Source organism: Pantherophis guttatus, chromosome 9 (assembly GCF_059756535.1).
Source record: "Pantherophis guttatus breed Tessera chromosome 9, ASM5975653v1, whole genome shotgun sequence".
Lineage (NCBI taxonomy): Eukaryota > Metazoa > Chordata > Lepidosauria > Squamata > Colubridae > Pantherophis > Pantherophis guttatus.
The window spans coordinates 11,437,017-11,457,988 of record NC_142071.1 but is presented as its reverse complement, the minus strand read 5'-3'; the positions used below and the strand labels follow the sequence as shown (position 1 = coordinate 11,457,988).

Sequence of the window (20,972 nt, the reverse complement as noted above, 5' to 3'; positions counted from 1 at the left end):
GGGCAAATTAGCGTGTTAGACAGTTGGAAATATTTGATGCTGGTTTATTAGTCTTACAATGTTTTCCTCTGGAAATTTGTTATTTTATGGTTCAGCTAGTGCCTGGAGAATTATAAAAAGACTGAAAGCGGATAGCCTAAGACAGCATCTTCTTCTTCATTAGGGCTATCTATAATAAAAGGGGACCAGTAAAGGAAGAAAGATGCCCAACTCTGGAAATAAAGGAACAACGAAGAGAAATAAAATCAATAACTCTGTGTTGCCCTTTCATTTTACTTAAAATCCACTGCTTAAAATAGTCAACCTGATTTCCAGAAGGAAAGAATTGTACTGTCTGGGAGATTCTTCTGTCCTCAAATAAAGATGTTTTGTGTGTAATATTATGACATGATGAAACCAGTAGTTGCCATGTTACCAGGAAGGAACATGATGGGCAAAAAGTAAGTGCTTTCTAGGACAGGATAATGTTAGCTCTTATTATGCGAGTTGATTGAGAACATTTATAGGTCTTTTTCACATTAGACTTCAGAGGCAGTATTTATAATAATAAAAAAACCCACAATCGAGTAGCTAAAATCAGCTTAATATTGAAAACCATTGATGGAATAAAGCAGTTACAAACAGTGATTTTTTTCTTTGTTTTTAAAAGCTAAACAATGCACAGGCAGGGAAAAGTATTTTTATCTGGCCATAAAGATTAGAGTTTATTCCATGCCTGGTGGCTTTGCCCAGAAATTAAGAAATATTGGAGGAAAATAAAAACACGGATAGTAGAAATAATAGAGCAAGAAATTGAATTAGAACCAGAAATCTTCTTATTGGGCATGATTAAAGGGAACATTAGAAAAGACATAAAATATCTAACACTACATATAATTACGGTGGCTAGATTGGCACTAGCACAATTGTGGAAAACAGATCGTTTGCCAACGGACCAAGAGGTACTCCAAAAAATTTATACATGTGCAGAAATGGACAAATTAACCTTAGAATTAAAAGACAAGGAAGACTCAAAATATTTTGAAGTATGGAATAGATGGTACAAGTGGATAAATCAAAGGGTAAAAAAGTAAAGACAAAATTTTAGAAAAATTAAAAGTAATAAATATGCACCGTCATGTAGATAAAGTAGGTAATAAGTCACTGTTTATATATGTGTTTATATATAAGTACATATATTCAGTTTGTTTGTGGTGATTTGTATTGTATATCTAATTTTATGATTGAAAATAATTTGTATATTTTTATCTTTTTAAATTTAATAAAGTTTGTTTTTAAAATGAAAAAAAAAGATTAGAGTTGCTTTAATAAATGACTTCCTGTTTGTGTATTGATGGAAAGTAAGCGCATGGTTTATTGAGGGATATTAAAGTAGGATGAGTGATTGATTCCCAGAAAAGTGCTTTTGATGGGCAATCAGTCATAAAATAAATAAATGTTTCAGGACGTATTACAGTTTGTGCGCTAGAAACTGTGTGTCATCATTTGTACTGTAGCTCTGCAATAGGTGAGAGGATTTGCTAACGTGCCAAATGTGGCTGAGCACAGCACCCTTACTGCATGGGGCAATGGGGAAAGGTGCCACGAGCTACAATTCAGCAAAATCTGAATAGTTACAGGTTTATAAATGTTCTAGACAGATTTGGCTGTGGATAAATCCCACTGAAAACAGGACTTGCTTCCAAGTAGATATATTATTCATTGATGGTTGGATCGATTAATGAATCTGCTTATTAAAATGAGCAGGTGCGAATATGAGGAAATGATGCTTTTGAAAAGTCATTTTTTTTTCATGCATTTTAGGTAATACAATATGCATGACAGAAAAAGTTTCCCCTCCCATATGAGCTCACTTTGCTATAAGTAATTTTTTGTAAAGATTTGCTTTTTTAAAAAAAGTTTCGTGATCCACCTTCTAGTATTTAAATTCGCCGTTTTGCTTTTTTGTCAATTCAGAAGGTATTTTAAATCAGTTGATCTGGCTTTCTTCATTGTTTTAAATCTAATTTTTATTGAAATATTTTTAATGATAAAAGAGGAAAGGGGGACCAAACAAGAGGTAGCAAAACCTGAAGCTGGATAGGAGATAGAAGAAAAGAGTTGGACTAGCCACTCCCTAGAAAAGGGGTCCCTAAACCCCAGGCCGTGGCCCTCTACTAGGTTGTGGCCTATTCGGAATTGGGCCATGCAAGTGACTGGCTAGAACACGCGCAGCTCAACTTGAATGAGTGGTGGGCTGTGGGCACTCGTGCGCATGCACGCCAGGTTACCACTCACAGAAGTCAAGCTGTGCACTTGTGCATCCGCCTGCTGCTTGTGCAAGGGCTGCATGCATGTGTATGCATATGCACCGGCCCGCTGCTTGCTTGGCCCAGTATCGCTCTCTCCCCACCACCAGGACGTCGAACCACAAAGGTTGGAGACCACTGCCCTAGAATCTCTCAGGGTGTATCCATTAAGAAGGGAATAGTAAGGGTTTAGTCTGGCAAGATTCTGTCTGTTGACTCTAAGCAAATAAAGATCTGAACTCTGACTGAATTGCTCCTCATTATCCTTGGGCTTAGCCTGACACCTGACCATTAGCCATTCTTGGTTTGGGGTAACTGGATCTGTAATTCAAAATATCTGAAGCACAGAACAATAATCTATTCCTACATGTACATATATGCCCTTTACTATATGAAAACTATATGAACATCTTTGTGAAGTCATAAGCAGTTGAACTCAACTCAAAACAACTTTGCCTTACTTACTTGATACAGGAATTTAATCTATATCTAAAGCATAACACTGACTGCAACACAATTATTGGCAGGGATTATCTTCTTCTTAAAGGTGAACATTTCTTTCAACTCACTTCGGAAGCGATCATGCAACCAGGCATAAAGGAAAGGATTATAGCAGGAAGAGCTCATGGCAAACCAGTGGCAGAGCAACTGCAACAGAAGGAAGTATTCTTTGTTAATGAGGTTGATGTTGATGTCGCGGATGATGTTGAAGACATGAATGGGGAGCCAGCAGACAGCGAAAGCAGCCACCACCAACACCAGGAGGCGGAAGATCTTCCTTCTTCTCAAGCGGTCAAACACTGCCTGGCTTTGTGTTGGATGACCTGGAACGACACGGTTCTTCAGCTTGATGGTGATGCAGATGTAGGAGAGAGAGACAGCTGAAAGAGGCAGGATGTAGGTGATGATCAAGGTGCTATAAGCATAGGCCAGGTGCTCCCTCTCTTCTCCTATCCAGAACTCTTCACAAATGGCAAAGCCTTCCTTCTGGAACTCCACATGGTAGGTGTGGGCAACAGCTGGAGCTACCAGGGCACATGAGAGCAGCCAAATCCCACCAATGACGTACACACAAGTTGTATACGAGATACGTTTCTTCAGAAGATGCAGAGTGGTATAATATCTGGGAGAGCAGAATAACAGAATTATAGAATTACAGAGTTGGAGGTCTTCTAATCCAACCCTTTTCTTAAGCATGAAACCCTATACCATTTCAGACAAATGGTTGTCCAACTTCCAGTGTTGGAGCACCCACAACTTCTGGAGGCAAGCTGTTCCATTGATTAATTGTTCTAACTGTCAGGAAAATTCTCCTTAGTCCTAGGTTGGTTCTTTCCTAGATTAGTTTTCATCCATCCAGCAGGGAGCAAGAGAAATGGGAGTCCTCCTGGACTCACGGCTGTTTTTGGATGATCATATGACGGCCATGGCCAGGGGGGCTTTTTATCAGGTTCGCCTGATTTCCCAGTTGTGCCCCTTTCTGGATCGGGACGCCTTGCGCACAGTCACTCACGCCCTCGTCACTTCCCGTCTGGACTATTGTAACGCTCTCTACATGGGGCTCCCCTTGAGGAGCACCCAGAGGCTCCAACTGGTCCAGAATGTGGCCGCACGAGTAATAATGGGGGCGACCCGTCGCTCCCATGTAACACCCCTCTTGCGAGAGTGGCTCCCGGTGGTCTTTATTATTTCTATTTCTATTTCTTTCCAGGTGCGCTTCAAGGTGTTGGTTACCATCTTTAAAGCGCTCCATGGCTTAGGACCTGGCTATCTACAAGATGGCATTCTGCCACCGATTGCCTCCCACCGACCGGTACGCTCCCACAGAGAGGGCCTCCTCAGGGTGCCATCAGCCAAACAATGTAGACTGGCGACCCCCAGGGGGAGAGCCTTCTCTGTGGGGGCCCCTGCCCTCTGGAATGAATTACCCCCGGACATACGAAGGATCCCCGACCTCCGCGCCTTCCGTCGTGCAGTGAAGACCCTGTTATTCCAGCAAGCCGCTTTGATGGGATAAATGATTTTAATTTGGTTTTAATGGGGTTTTAAAATTGGTTTTAAAATTAGAGTTTTAAATTTGGCCTATGATTTAATTATTTTAATCTGCTTTTAAATTCTATTTTGTACATTGTTTTTATTATGGCTATTCACCGCCCTGAGTCCTTCGGGAGAAGGGCGGTATATAAATAAAATAAAATAAAATAAAATAAAATAAAATAAAATAAAATAAAATAAAATAAAATAAATAAAATAAAATAAAATAAAATAAAATAAAATAAAATAAAATAATAAAATAATAAAATAAAATAAAATAATAAAATAATAAAATAAAATAAAATAAAATAAAATAAAATAAATAAAATAAAATAAAATAAAATAAAATAAAATAAAATAAAATAAAATAAAATAAAATAATAAAATAAAATAAAATAATAAAATAATAAAATAAAATAAAATAAAATAAAATAAAATAAAATAAAATAAAATAAAATAAAATAAAATAAAATAAAATAAAATAAATGAGCATGACCTCTTGCTTCTTTCTCTGCTCTTTTATGGAATTTTTTCTGCTTCCCAGTCATACCCTAACCACAGCTCTGTAGGGTGCCACAAAATCTCTTAGAAAAAATAATATTATGTTAAAGTATTAAAACAATAGAAAAATTAAAACAGAGGACCACACTGAAGATAAATTTCAAGGACAGTAATAATTAAAGCAAGAAAATGCAGCATAAAAAGCAATCATGTTTCTTCTGGTCATCATCATTATCACTGTTGTCATCATTATGAGCATTAGGATTAATAATGGTATCATAGACATAATAATAATAGGAACTTTTCTAGATGCCCGGTGCATATTCAAGACACAATAATCTTAATATTATTGTAATCAATTGATTAATCGTAATCAATAAAACAGCAAACTCAATCTACAGGGTAGGTAGACCCAGGAGAACAACAATTGTTCTTCTCCAGCACTTTTTTACTTTTAATTGGGTGTGCACCTAGCTGTACTACCCCTGTGATAAATGGTTGTCTTTCCAATCAGCATACATTGTTATGCCTAGCTTAACACTTAGAGCTTCAGTGAATACAAATATTGATTGGTGGCTAACAACTGCATGCTCACCTCCACCTCAGGCTCATGTCTAACACAAATGTCTTCTCACGTCACAAAAATAAATTACTAATGTTTCCTGTTTGTATGCTCAGCATAATGCAACCCTTTGCACTATTCAAAGGGTTTTTACTCCTATTTTACTCCTGGTACTCTGGCAGTTGTATATTTGGGCTTAATTTCTAAAGTAGCATTTGCTGCTTTGAAACGATGTTTACCCATCCCAATAATACCACCAGGATCAGGAATATATCAAAATAGCTTGTATTTGCAAATCCTTGGTTATAATATGGGACTAATAGATGCTTAACTCGATATCTCTCAGACCTACATCTTTATCTGGGAAAGCCATGAAAATCCAGGGTTTTAGCTATGGTTATTCAAGTATCTTTGATGGTATTCAAAGGTGCAACTTTACCAGTGACTAGCTATGTCTGCCCTTGCATACGCTCCATTGTGAAGGAGTAGACTATATAATTTCCAAATTCCCTTCCGTTGTTATGATTTATTGATTTAATGCATGCTCTTCAAAGGAAGAGTGAGATTGCACACTAAACAAAAAGTATCCTGGGCTATTAATCCTGTGTAAGTGCGCATAAAATTGTACCACTTAGCTGACCCAGAGTGTCACCTGCACCATTTTCTCTTGGGAAGTTGAATTCTTCTGATATTTGCTTCACTGCTTGGCCCAGATCATAGACATTTTCTGGCTTAGCTTTGGTAGCGCTGTCAGTTAATAAAGATCTGCATAAAACAACAAGGAACCAGATACAAGTATTGGGGCAAGAATTTCCATTGCTAAATAAGGTGGTTGTTAAGTGAGTCACGCTCCATTTTATGAATTTTTTTGCCATGGTTGTTAAGTGACTCATATGGTCGTTAAGCAAATCCAGCTTCCCCCAACTGATTTTGCTTTCAGAAGCCAGCTGGGAAGGTCGTAAATGGCAATCATGTGACCATAGAACGCTGCCACCATCCTAAATACATGCCAGTTGCCAAGTGACCGAATTTTGTTCACCTAACTCTGGATATCCTGCAATAGTCATAAGAGCGAGGACAGGCCTTATGTCATTTTTTCAGTGCTGTTGTAACTTCAAATGGTTGCTAAGTGAATGGTTGTAAATTGAGGGCTACTTATAATGATCAGTTGCAGAAAGTATGCTTTATAAAGCTTTAAGTAAGGATGCACCTGGAATATTGCATCCAATTTTGGTCACCGCATTACAAAAAAGATGTTGAGACTTTGGAAAAAGTGCAAAGAAGAAAGAGCAACTAAGATGATCAAAGGCCTGGAGACTAAAACATATGAAAAACAGTTGCAGGATTTGGGTTTGGCTAGTCTAAAGAAAAGGACTAGGGGGGACATGATAGCAGTCTTCCAGTATTTGAGGGGCTGCCACAAAGTGAAGGGCGTCAGCCTATTCTCCAAAGAACCTGGAGGCAGGACAAGAAGCAATGGATGGAAACTAATCAAGGAAAGATCCAACCTAGAACTAAGGAGGAATTTCCTGACAGTGAGAATAATTAACCAGTGGAACAGCTTGCCATCAGAAGTTGTGGGTGCTTCATCACTGGAGGCTTTTAAGAAGAGACTGGACAGTCACTTGTCTGGAATGGTCTCCTTCTTGAACAGGGGATTGGACTAGAAGACCTTGAAGGTCCCTTTTGAATATTCTGAATAGATTGAATTTTATTCTGAATAGATTGAAATTTCAGACTGGAGCACAGAATCCAGCAAAACCTTTAGGGTGTTTGATGTGGATTTAGTGCAGCATTCTTTTCTTCTCTACTCCTTGCTTTGATTTAATTTACATTGGTTTACTTAAATAAGAGAAGAATGTCCTAAGGTAAAACACATCCCTGAACAATCCTTGGCCATTGCAATTATCCCATCTGCAACCTCATCACAGAATAAAAGAATGGGAACAATCTATATTGGGGGAGAATGAATCAGAGAGGCTTTTTTCTTTCTTTTCAGGTGATCAATTAATACCACACACAGCAGGTTCTTCCTGGTCTCTCTCAAAGCCTGCCAATAAACCAAAGCTCCTCTCTATCTCTGATTTAAAAATATATGCCAAATCTTTCTAAAGTTTGATTTTCTGAGACAAAGGCTATTCCCCACTGCTAAACTGTTGGTAGAAGCTGATATTAGCATGAGAGTTGCTGCCAATTGTCAGTTTCTAACCCGCTTAATGGCCTCTGCAAAGTTTAACAGGTATTGTATATTTTGAGATTGTCTTTGGACAATACAAAAATAAAGGGAAAAACACTCATATCTGTACAGCCCAGAGTAATGTAAGCCTATTTCCGTCATGGGAGACTTTGCTAAATGAAGATTTGCTTCCTTCTCTACATGGTAGTCACTGATCAGAGGAAACACATCACCAAAAATCCAGGTTTGCCAAAATTTATGTATATCCTACTAACCAACGTCATCAGTTGCCGCTTTGAAAAATGATCAATAGAAATTCAGAATGTTCATTCAAGTACCCTACCATTTCAAAAGCAACAAAGAATTATTTTCATAAATTGTGTTTGGTTCATCTCATCCCTGCAAAGCTGTGCTGCACTCAACAGCTAATTTGAGAATGGGGACTATCAATCAGGAATGATCACTGTCTGCATTCTGATATTGAATTATGAACCTGTTCTCCATGGAAAAACTCTCCTTGAGAATAGAGGGAACACTGCAAAAGATAATCCTCCATAACTACTGGGAAAACAGTCATTTGGTTATGGAGGAGCTTCTTTATGGGCAGAGACCAATATAGCAACATTTTCCCCTTTATTCCCTGTAGGGCCTCTACTGAAGAAGTTTCTCCGTATGAAGAGCTGTCAAACCACAGCTGTTTATGGAATGTATTCTTTTGATGAATATGGAATGCAGCATGTGGGCAGTTCTACAGCCTTGAGTTCTCTGAAGGAAAAGGAGATTAAAAAGGTAATAAAAAATAGTATAAATCTACCTTAAGATAAGAAAAGGTAGCTTCTTTTTTGAAGTTTTGAAGTCTTCCAAATTGTACCACCACCTTTGGTTATGGAGGAAACTGCCAAAGATTTTTTTGCCACATTTGTTAAGTGAATCACTGCAGTTGTTAAATTAGTAACACGGTTGTTAAGTGAATCTGTCTATGGATGTTCTCAGTCATCCAGGTCATGGTTGTCCCAAAAGTGCTTTTTAAGAGGCCACGAGACTTTCTGGTTTTTCTTTGAAGACAAGAAGTGAAACATCTTCAAAGAAAAACCCAGAAAGTCCAGTTGCCTCTTAAAAAGCACCTTTGGGTTAAATGAATCTGGTTTCCCCATTGACTTTGCTGGTCAGATGGTCGCAAAAGGGGATCATGTGACTCTGGGACACTGCAATCATCATAAATTTGAGTCAGTTGTCAGGCATTCGAATGTAAATCACATGACCCTAGGGATTCTGCAATGGTCATAAATTTGAAACATGGTCATAAGTCCCTTTTGTAGCTGTTGTAACTTCAAACGGTCACTAAATGAACTGTTGTAAGTCGAGGACTACCTGTATTGGTCTTCGATATGCTTAATGAACCTATTTCTGTTTTTTAAATTATTCAACATAGGGAGGGCTGAAATTCCTTTCCCATCCTCTCTGGAGACTTCATTGCATTAGCATCTGAGCCCTTGCAGTTTGTGACAGTCCTAATAAACTATATTAAATAAAGTATGGCCTCCGACAACAGAAACTTGCTATTGCTTCCACATGCCAGCAATATCACACCTGTAATTAGCATTGCTTTGTTTTGAGTCAACTCTGATCTTGTATTATCGCTGGTTTAAGATTACCCAATCGCACCCACCCAGATTTGCTGTTTGGTCCATGTGAAAGATGTTCCTTATCTTTTCTCTCTTATCTGCTGTTTCACTGAGCCACCACCTGTACCATTTACAAAGGCCAACACGAGTGGAATATGGTGCATATATTGGCACCGGGATTAAATCCAGGGGAATACATGGCCAAGAATCAGATGTAATCTAGTTTTGTCCTGTGATGGACATTACAAACATATTAGCCTGGAAAGGTTGAGGAGCTGGTCCTTATTTTCTTTCACTAGAGGGGCTGTAGATATCATTAGATGTACTATACTATCTGGCCCATTGTTTTCAATACATATTGTCCCCAACTTGGCCCAGGGTACCACGAACCCTCTAAAAGCCCAAACAGAGACTCTCCAGAAGGCTACAAAGATTGCCCTAGAATTGTGGCTTCCAGATATGCAATTATTGTGTTATATTTTAGTTATTTATTTAGTCTCATAAACATCCATTTTTTGTCTTGGTCTTATCTACTTTTCGGAATGTGTCCATCTCCTCTTGGATATGTTGTTCAATGTATTGGCAGAAAGTGCGGAGTACAAGTTGCATCCTCAACCTTTGCTAGGACTATGTTGCTATGGAAATGTTCTATCACCCACTCCCAATTCCAAACAGTTTCTACATTTGTCTGGCTTTCCAAAGGCAACAGCTACATTTGGCACAGATTTTTTTTCTCTGTGGCAAATAATAAGATACCACATTATTAATTGAAGGACAGGGACAATTCCCATTGCAGTGAGAAACCAGCTGTCTCTGTGATCCTTCTTGGACCAGGCTGTGAAAAGGATAAGCAGAGCAAATAAACCTAATTCTCTGGTCATAGTCACTCGCTCAGCACACCCATGGAGGAGAAAAGGTGTAAAAATTAACTTATTTACCAAACCAGTTGGCCACAAGTTAGAAAAGAGCAAACAACAGGATAATGATGATCAACCAGTAAATGCTCTGTTTTTAAATCTCTGCTGGAAATACAAGGAGGAAGAACCAGTTTAATCTCCAACTATAAGTTCCTTCCCAGCAGAAATGAAATGAAAACAGTAGGACATTTATAGAACATAATAAAGAACATTGACCTATCATATTGTTCTAAGGAAAGAACCAAAACCTTATGGTAAATACATGCTTGGCAGGCAGAGAGTCCCAGAATCAATCCTCTCAATTTGTGAGTAGATTTGTGAAGAGTGAGAAACTCTTGATCAACTTCCTGGAGAGCTTCAATCCTTAAGGGTAATGGAAACATCCCAGCTACATCCCCTTAAGATGAGTTGCATTTCAACTTAACCAGGGAGGGTCAATGATGGAATAAGAGGTCTTCTCTTCTGTCAACCATGTGTTTCACCATTGAGCTGCAGGGCTTCCTCTTAACACAAATCTTAACACAAAAACTTAACACATTGTGTTAAGGCATAATTTATCTAAACATGGTTTCCCAAATAAATTCCAATATTTAGACTCACACAACACACTAGGCCAAAACCAAATAAGGCCAATGTACACAGGTCAAATGAACCTAATTCTCTGATTAGCATGCCAAATATGACAGTTTAGCAAGAGGTGTGTGAACCAAATCTCTCTCTAGACCAGTGTTTCTCAACCTTGGCAATTTGAAGAGGTGTGAACTTCAACTTTCTAAATTTTAGGAATTGACATCCACACATCTTCCAGCTTGCCAAGGTTGAGAAACTCTGCATTAGACTCTTGATTAATAGGAAACATTTGTTTACCTGTCCACAGCAATGGCAGTAAGTGTGAAAACAGAGACATAGACAGTCATGGGCTGCATCAGGAACACAAAGTAACACAGGAACTTCCCAAAGATCCACCCCTGGGGGTTGAAAGCATATGCCAGGGTAAAGGGGATGCAGGTTGCACACATCAACATATCTGAGAAGGCCAGGTTTCCAATGAAGAAGTTGGTGACATTGTGCATTTTCTTGATCTTGCAGATGACATAAAGAAGAAGATAGTTGCCAAAGATGCCAACAAGCACCACCAAGGTGTAGCAGGGGATGATCAGAGGTTTGAAAGACTGGATCAGCTGCACACTAGTAAACTGAGAACTGAAATTGGAGCTGTTCCTTAATGCTACCTCAGAGCTGCTGCCATTAAAGAAGCCAGTATTCCAATGGCTGGTGGCTTCCATGAGTCAACCACAATAGAAGGATTTAACCATAAGTAGAATAGACAACTTTTACTTTGAGCTCCATCTCACATTGTCAGCAAGTAGTTGACCTTCTTGGGGATCAAAAGCTAAGCAGGATAGGTTCTGCTTCAGATATGAATGGGCTGTAGACCACAGTGACACATTGAAAGAAAAATATTCCAGGAGAAGGTAACAGCAGTCCACTTTTCTACTGTTGCCCAGAATATTATACAGATGTGTCCTAAAAGCCACCCAAAGTCATGTTCAACTTGGATAGTGGAGTAGCTTTAGCATTGTTTCACACCAATCAGATAGGAAAAACAAGATATATATTAAATACTGGATTTAGCCTGGTTCGGTTATCTATATTTCAGAAAGTTCCTTTTGTCCCGATGCACTTCCATATTCATGGGCCATCTTTTGAAGGACTTGTTTTTGAAGCCGCCACCGTAGGACTGAGAGGAAATGCTTTCAAAGGCCATGAGTCTGAGTCCTTTCAGCTCATTAGGTATCCCTGCCTTTTGATGCCTTCCCCATTTTCCTCTGAGTTGCTTCTGTAGCTCCTCTGTAGCTTTATTCTTTCATCTCAAGATCACAACCTCCTTGTTTACTTTTTCAAGGGAAGGATTTTGCTGCAGGAGTGCCTGAAAACAGCAATTTAAAAAGAAGAAGAAAAAAAGGTAGAGAGAGGCATAGAATGACAGGGTAAACAGCTTTCCCTAAAGATTGACAAACTGAAAAATATGTTAGCAACATGCCAGGCCCCGAACTGCGCTGCTCAGAGCTTACAGAGCTGTGTGGCAAAATGATGGTGGCATGAAATATTCAGAAATAAATAAATAAAATGCTTTTCTACAAATAGGAGAAAGGAAAATAGGTTAGGAAGGTGTGTTGGATATATTCACTGTCTTGAGTCATTTGTAAAAAATAATGAAGGCAGGATACAAATAAATAAGGGTGGCTCATTTGTTAAGATGCTGAGTTTGTTGGCTGGAAAGCCGGCAGTCCAGGTTCAATACCCAAGTGCCACACAATGGGGTGAGCTCCAGTCCTTGCCACACTCTTGCCAACCTAGCAGTTTGAAAGCATGCAAATGCAAATAGAGAAATAGGCATCACTTTGGTGGGAAGGTAACAGCGCTGGCCAGATGACCATGAAAATGTCTTCAAACAGCACAGGCTTGAAACAGAGATGAGCACTGCCCCTTTTACCCCACAAAGACTAGCGGAGTAAAATTCTCAGGGATTTCTTTACTCTATCATCTGTCTGTCTGTCTGTCTGTCTGTCTGTCTGTCTGTCTGTCTGTCTGTCTGTCTGTCTGTCTGTCTATCTATCTATCTATCTATCTATCTATCTATCTATCTATCTATCTATCTATCTATCTATCTATCTATCTATACAAATAAAAAAATACATTAAAATTTAGGATACTATCTCCAACTTTCCCAACATTTGTTGTTAACAAATGAACTATAAAATTAAGAGCCTTTTTTGCCTGTGTAATATCTGGCACATATGGAAAGTGAGAATGTTGCCAATTTTTAGCTATGAAGTACAAAATGTACTCCACCATGAGCTGTTATTAACCCCGGTCACAAATCCATCTGGAATTCTGTAGCAGATAGGGCTGGTTCAGAGAGATTCTGCGGCTCACTGAGCTACTGATCCAGGATCTCCTTAGAGCACGGGTGTCAAACGTGCAGCATCAGATTGCCGTAACATGATGTTTTGTGACATTTTTCCCATTCATGGAGCTGGGGTGAGTATGGCCTGTGCATGACACATCTGGCCCTCGGGCTGCCAGTTTGACACCCCTGCTTTAGAGTTTCATGAGCATTTCAAAGCATTAGAAATCCAGATAGTGACCAAACCCTGGACTGTTGTTTGTTTAATCTTGGCTAGTGGAATCAATTGCTGACTTTACATGGAAACTAGGTCAAAATCAACCAAGTCAACTTCATTTAGCATTTTGGGAAAACTAGATCAATTTGTCTGCAAAATCCCTATGAGTTAAATTGTGCTCTTCCATATCAATATAAATCGTAAGGATACAAGTAACAAAATTACAAAATTATATTGATATTGAAATTGTTTCCTGATTGCTTATTTGTACCCTATGACTATAATTAAGCATTGTACCTTATGATTCTTGATGAACGTATCTTTTCTTTTATGTACATTGAGAGCATATGCACCAAGACAAATTCCTTGTGTGTCCAATCACACTTGGCCAATAAAAAAATCTATTCTATTCTATTCTATTCTATTCTATTCTATTCTATTCTATTCTATTCTATTCTATTCTATTCTATTCTATTCTATTTGATTCGATTCTCTTCCATATATGGAAGATACAGCTAGGGAGGGCAAGAAGGAAAAGGAGATGAATGAGTCCAGCTTCTATTTACAGGGACATCCAATTACAGTGTTTAAAGAAGATGCTAGGTGTTCTATAATAGTTGGTTCTCAGCTCTGCTTTTGATTTTTGTTAATTTTGTTTCATCCAAGCACAAATGTCTGAAGAACTTTGGCAGACACATAAAGTTCCTTTTCCTAAAATCAGTTTTTTTGTTCCTGTTCAACTCTGTTTCAGTGATAGTTAATCCACATAAAGGAATAAGATATAAGAGCTGGGTATGGAAAAATAAAGTAAAATTATACTGCATTTCTTTCTTTATGAAATTCATGTGCTTCTTCCATCTGCTCAGACTCTAGGAAATATAGAGATAATGATGACAACCTATGAACATTTCATTTTGCCTGACAGCAACTGCTTAAGGCTGGACAAGTATTTCAGATTGAAGATTGTATTTTTCTCTTTGAATGATCTACTGGAGTGTTCTTTCCAAAATGTAAGGTTTAGGATATTTAAATTAAACATTATATCTAAAGTAGATTAATATACTACAGTTTTATTATTCCTTCTGCATTCAGAAATGTTCTTATGACTTTCCAATTTTAAAAAGTAGTATTTTTCAATCTTGGCAACTTTAAACTGCGTGGACTTCAACTCCCCGAATTCCAAGTATGGTAGCTGGGGAATTTTGGGAGTTGGTTAAGATTCAGAACAATTTATGGGTTAGTTACCATGGGATCTGCAGCCAATGATCCACACCACAGAATGAATGGGAAGACTGCTGAATTGAATGATCCCCTTTGTCAGTCATTAATGAAATAAAACATATTGTCATCTTAATGTCCATTTTAAGTCCATTGAAGTTGACCATTTAAAATTGTCTAACAATACACTGTTGATGTAAGCATCTCTTTTCTAGGGTTGTTTTGAAATCTTTTGTTTACCTAGGCAAAGGGAACGGATATCACTTAATCATGCAACGTTCAAAACATTCAAAACACATATGGGATCATATGAATGTATGAAATGTATCTGTAAGTTTTGGCTTATTTTATAAAATAGGATTTCAACCTTAGCAGAGAATTTCAGGAAGAAGGTGATTGAAAGAACCTACAAAAATGTTAATTACACATGTGAACTATCACTGAAAGGTAATATGTTTTTTTCCCTGACAAATGACATGGATTTCTTTCCTGAATATAAGTCCTATAAAATATAAAAGTGACTGGAATGGTTAAGAATTAGCACTTTTGAAGCTTAATCCTTACCAAGAATACATAGAAGATACATTCCCTGAACTCAATAAATTAAATTCTAAGTAAATATACTTGCAATAAAGGCTGAAGTTCTTTTACTCAAAGGTACGTCATACTGTTTTAATTGAGATTCCCTTTTTGCCCAGGCAAAACTCTTAAAAATACTCCAATAGCTTAAAAAGCAGAATGCTAGCAAAAATCTTGCTTCTAGCTTATGGTCCTTCTCCCCCTTTTCTTCTCTCTTTTTTGAAATAATGCAGTTTCTGGATCATGTTTCAGAAATTTATTCTTTTGCAAACAAAATGCTAACAGAAGAGATATTATCCTGCAAAAGCTGATTCAAAATCTTCACCACACTTTGAGACAGATTCCCTTTTACTTAGTACTTGGCTAACAAGCTGATCAATGTATAAATATCAATGAGCTGTTCACTGACCTGTATAATAATTCAGGACGGGAAGCAAACTGAGGATGCCACGAACAAAGGATGGAAGTAACAGAAGGTGTGCATATCAGGAAGAGAGCGAGAACATGCACGTTGCATCCTGAGATACTATTTTCCAACTATGTACATTTCAGCTTAGTAGCTGAAGTTCTAGGATAGCTTTCAGCTTGCTACTACCCTCTGCTGGCTACTCTTGTTTTAACTTATTTCCAGCAGAATTGTGTTAACTTGTTGCAACAAAAATAACAGAGACCTGGTTCATATAACTCATTAGTTATGGCCGTGCAAACTGCAGCCTATTCATAAATTATTTTTTCTCTGTGCATGAAAGAATATATATATATATATATATATATATATATATGTTTAGCCTGGTTTTGCTCACCATTCTTATTTAGGGCAACCATATCTGAGGTGCAAAACTCTGGATAACCAGGAGAGGACCAGAAAGGCAGAGAGGAAACATCAAATCTTTGCTGCCATCTATTGGTTGGTAATATTTTTGCAGACCTAATATTGCAGCCGTGTCCTTGGTGTATTTTAAATCTGGGGATCAAGTGAGATCTTAAGAGATCATTCTTAGGTTTGGGGAAAAATGCATTGAGATTGTTTGACCATCTAGGGAGAATGAGGAGTGAATGACAAAACAGGTATATAAAGGAAGAAAAAGAAATGAGTTGACACCAAGGTTGAGGAAATTGTGATTGGATGGAGTTTATGAGATCCTGGAAAAGAGAGACGAGACATTTTGAAGAACCAAAGTGAATGTATAAAGCAGTTTGTGGACATGACAAAAGAAAGAATGGTTTGGAAGGAGAGAAAGTGGTAAAGAAGGATACTGAATTGTGTTTGGGTAACTTGTTTCAGCCATGCTTTTTTTCCCATTTCCTATCTCATTCTATAATTTCCAGGTTCACTATTTCTTATCCTTTTTTACACTTGCTTAATGATGTTGGCCCTGAAAGGAATGACTTAATACATGCATACAGTAGGTATGTAGCATGTGGTGCTACATATTGTGGGCACCCATCTATTCTCTAAAGATATAACACAGTAACCTGACAATCATGTTAAACCATAATACTATTTACTTGTATACAAAAATTATATATACTCACAAGTTGTGTTTTGTCTGACAAGGTTTAGCATTTACCTTATTGTCTGAACAGTGTCTAGTTGCAAGAATTTGCTAATTAATCAATTTTTTCAGTTAATGTTTGTCCTATTTTGTTTTCAGTGCACCCTATCCGCCTTTTCAGCACAGTGTTAAACATTGGATTACAATTTTGGACTCTTCAGTAAGCCATAATATGCTTGTTTTTCATTGGTTAAGGAAACACAGCATTTGGGATTTGTAGAGCATGGCTTATTTAGCCATGGTGATCCCCCACACACACACACAAATTGTGGTAAATGAAACAATGGGACAGAGCTAGCCTTGTGGCAGCTGAAAGATAAACACATTTAGTGTAAATAAACTCTGATGGATTGGAGCTGACTGTTGCATGGAATTACAAGTGAACATGCCTAATGGGATTAAATTGGGACTTAGTCATGCTTAGAAGCATGGAACCAATCCTTTCCATGAAAGTCTTTAAGGCAGAGCCCTGATGTGCAAGCAGTGTTGTTGTAAAGAAAGCAGGGAACAAAGACGCGTGAATTGAAACAGAGAAGGAGAGAGGTATGATTACTGAGTGTGAGCATTAACAAAAGTGCATCATTGTGCACTTTCTTTTTAAGGACTTGCACCCTACATCTGATAAGGCAGGTTGTGAGTCACAAAAGGTTAATGAGGAGTTCTTTAATGTGCCATAAGATGTTTTGCTACAAAGCTTGTGGAAATTGCCCTTTTGGAAATGGCCAAGGGAACTCCACCACTAGAAGATGATTACAGAAAATCAATTCCAATATTTCAAGAGTCAAATAATAATTTTAAAAACTGCCAAATGCATCCCTCTCAGTTCTAATTCTGAAGTAGATATGTATTCATTAGGTTTAGATTATTCTTCATCTTTTAGTGAGGCTACCATCTGGTTTTTAGACATATTTTTCCAGACAAGTAGTACTTCTGTTCTAAACAGATGCTCATTGTAAGTGATACATAGATACAAGAGTAGTCTGAGGACCATGAACCTCAGTGGAATCCCATAATGATACATTACTTTTCCTCAATAATTGCTTCAGTGGACTTTGGCTGCAGGAAGGCAAAACAAAACTGGAAGAACTGTTGAAATTTGTGTTTATCACTCTGGTTTTTCTTAACCTTGACTTTGTACTCAGTGGACCAAGGATGAAGACTCTGAATTTTCCCATGTGTTGAAATAGCTGTCAAGGCTGCTGGTGCATTTAATTTATGCAACATGTTTCCCGAGACCTTTCATGTGTGCCAAGTGCTTGAGAGATGCTCTTTATTGGGAATAATTCAATGAAGTGGCCCATTTTTGTTAATCCCTCCCCCCTCCTTTTCCTGCAAAGTTCTTCAGCATGGTATCTGTTATTAAGAATGCATCCTTCCTTCTTCATCCCAATGGACTGTGCTACCATTTTCAAGTAGCAGTTGAATATTCATGCTAGCAAAAAGGACTTGCACGTGGGAATAGCACACATATAACACACATATGTGCTACAAGAAACCACTTAGTAAACAGTAGTCAGTTCAGATACTTCACTAAATCTTAATGTGATTGGTTTGGTTTGGGCTTGGTGGGATGTGTGAATGGGACAGTAAAAAAGTTGGTCTTCTTTTAGGATAGTAAACCACCATTTAATCTAGATTGTTCTCACTGTCAGGAAATTTCTCCTTATTTCTTTATTATTATTATTATCATCTCTTTTATTCATTAAACATGAAATTCAGTCAACTGAACATTTAAAAATGTGTCACAAATATGATTGGTTGGTGCTAATGGTTGATACGGGTTGCTGCCAGCCTCCTAGGTATCAACCAAGTATCTTCTTAAAATATATGATGTTCTGAGTAGCGCAGTTTTTTGCAGTTCCACTGGTATTATTGCAGGAAGCTGCAATTTCTGGATGTGTTTTGTAAAATTCTTGGACATGGTACCAAGTTCCCTGGTGACAATGGGTATCACTGTTACATGTTTCACCCATAGCCCTGTAGTTTTGATGGCCAGGTCGCAATATTTCATGATTTTTTTTCCAGTTCTTTTTCTTTGACTCTGGCATCTCCTGGTACAGCAATGTCAATAAACTGTATGCTTCAGCCCTCAACAACTATGATATCTGGCGTGTTATGTTCCAAATGACAATCCGTCTGTATTCAAAAGTCCCACAAGATCTTCACTGTCTCATTTTCAATAACTTTTTCCACTTTGTGCTCCCATGACTTTTCGAATACAGGTATGTCGTATTTTTTACATAATGACCAGTGGACTAATTTAGCAACTCTATCATGTCTAGCTTCATAATCAGTTTGGGCAATTTTGCTGCACTCACATATTAAGTGTAAAACAATTTCAACTTTGTCGTTGCAAAGTCAGCAGTTCGGATTGTCAGTGGATTTTTGTATCTTCACTTTCATGGCATTAGTTTGTAGTGCTTGTTCTTATGCAGCAAGTATTAAATCTTCCATTTCTTTCTTGGTGGTTCCTCTCTTAAGCCATGCCCATGTCAAGTTATCATCACATTTTCCTTCAATGTTTTTCAAGTGCTGTCCATACAAACTTTTGGTTTTCCATCTATTTAATCTGTCATCCAGCTGTTTTTTTTTATATTCTGCCTTTGTTTCTGCTGTTTTTATAATGTTCTCTGTTTTCACAGCCTGCAGCCATCTTTCTGTGTTTTGGTTTGCATAATCATTCAAATTTGGTTTTTCTTCTTCTACAGTTTGATGGATTTGCAATAGCCCTCTGCCCCCTATTCTTCTTGGCAGGTACAACCTATCGGTGTCACTTTGTGGATGTAAAGCGTGCTACATATTCAAAAGTTTATGCATTTTCCAGTCCAGGTTTTCCAGTTCAGCCACAGTCCATTATTATTATTATTATTATTATTATTATTATTATTATTATTATTATTATTATTATTATTTAATCTTTAGTGAGATTCACAGCCTTTGAGGCTGGTTAATAGCTCAGCAGCTCGAGTCCTAACCAAGGACTTAGGAACTGTTAAGGTATCGTCGGAGGATGTAAGCTGTTCCGAGTAAAGTGGTTTTTTGTAGAGTCAAAATGTTCAAGTCCGGCAAATTTAGAATTTCTAAATAGTGGGGTAGCCCTTTGGGTATTGCTCCAAGGGCTCCAATTACAATCGGGACAACACACGATTTCTTTTTCCACAGTCACTCAACTTCAATTTGCGAATCCCGGTACTTTGTGATTTTTTCTTGCTGTTTATCTTCAATCCGTGCATCACCAGGTATTGCAATGTCAATGAACCATACTTTTTTCTTTTCAACTATTGTTATGTCAGGTGTGTTGTGGACCAAGTGCCTGTCAGTCTGAATCCTAAAGTCCCACAAGATCTTGAGTTTCTCATTCTCTAAAACTTTCTCAACCTGATGTTCCCAGTGGTTTTTGCTGTACTCAAATCCAAACTTCTGGCACAATTTCCAGTGAATGATCTTAGCAACACGGTCATGGCGTTGTAGGTAGTCAGTTTGTGAAATTTTGCTGCACCCACTGATCAGGTGGTCGACTGTCTCATCTTTCTCATTGCAGAGGCGGCATTTGCTGTTGGTGGTAACATGTTGAATTTTTGCCTTCATGCAGTTTGTGGCTAGGGCTTGTTCTTGAGCTGCCAAAATAAAGCTTTCTGTTTCTTTTTTCAGTACTCCTGATCTTAACCAGTTCCAAGTTAGTTTCTGGTCAGCTTTGCCTTCAATACTTTTCAAGTATTGGCCATGCAGAGCTTTGTGTTTCCAATTTTTAGCTCGCTGCTCAATTACTTCTTTCTTATATTCTGCTTTTGTTTTAGTTGTCGTTAAAAGGCCTCCTTTATTTACTTCCTTAATCATTGGTTCTTCACTTTTCTGGATGTAATCATTCAAGCTGCATTTTTCTTCTTCCACAGTCTGCTTTACTTGTAGGAGTCTTCGACCACCCTCTGCTCTTGGTAAATATAATCGGTCAACATCACTTTTAGGGTGCAAGGCATGATTCATTGTCATAAGCTTCCTTGTTTTTCCGTCCAAATTGTCTAACTCCATCTGGGTGGTGGTGGTTATTATTATTATTATTATTATTATTATTATTATTATTATTATTATTATTATTATTATTATTATTATTATTATTATTATTATTATTATTATTATTATTATTATACACAAACTTGACAGTATACACAGCAAACAAGATAACCATGCTGGATTTTGTATCTCAAATCACTAGTCGAACACTTCCCAAGTGTTTAGAACTGCATGATGTATCAGCAGATTATGCGAGCAGATCCCAGTAAGGTGGTCTTCTGCAGCTGACCAATAGTGATCTTTTCAGTGCCAATTGTTTTTAAGTGTTTGCCTAGGTCTTTGGACACAGCACCCAGTGTGCCGAGTACCACTGGAAC

General features: G+C 37.8%; 1 protein-coding gene across 1 annotated transcript; it reads right to left on the bottom strand.

The window, feature by feature from the left end:
* Nucleotides 1–509: 509 nt before the first annotated feature.
* LOC117677015 (prolactin-releasing peptide receptor-like) lies at nucleotides 510–15,618 on the bottom strand. The gene is made up of 3 exons (XM_034436876.2): nucleotides 15,438–15,618; nucleotides 10,971–12,033; nucleotides 510–3,411 (listed from the first exon to the last, which is right to left on the bottom strand). The coding sequence occupies exons 2-3, from the start codon at nucleotides 11,387–11,389 to the stop codon at nucleotides 2,778–2,780; spliced, it is 1,053 nt and encodes a 350-aa protein (XP_034292767.1). The 5' UTR covers nucleotides 11,390–12,033; nucleotides 15,438–15,618; the 3' UTR covers nucleotides 510–2,777.
* Between the last annotated feature and the right edge of the window lie 5,354 nt (nucleotides 15,619–20,972).

Coding starts and splice junctions, on each gene's coding strand:
- LOC117677015 (XM_034436876.2), bottom strand. CDS start 11,389: ATGGAAGCCACCAGCCATTGGAATACTGGCTTCTTTAATGGCAGCAGC. Junction 3,412..10,970: donor ACTGCCATTGCTGTGGACAG/GTAAACAAATGT, acceptor CTGCTCTCCCAG/ATATTATACCACTCTGCATC.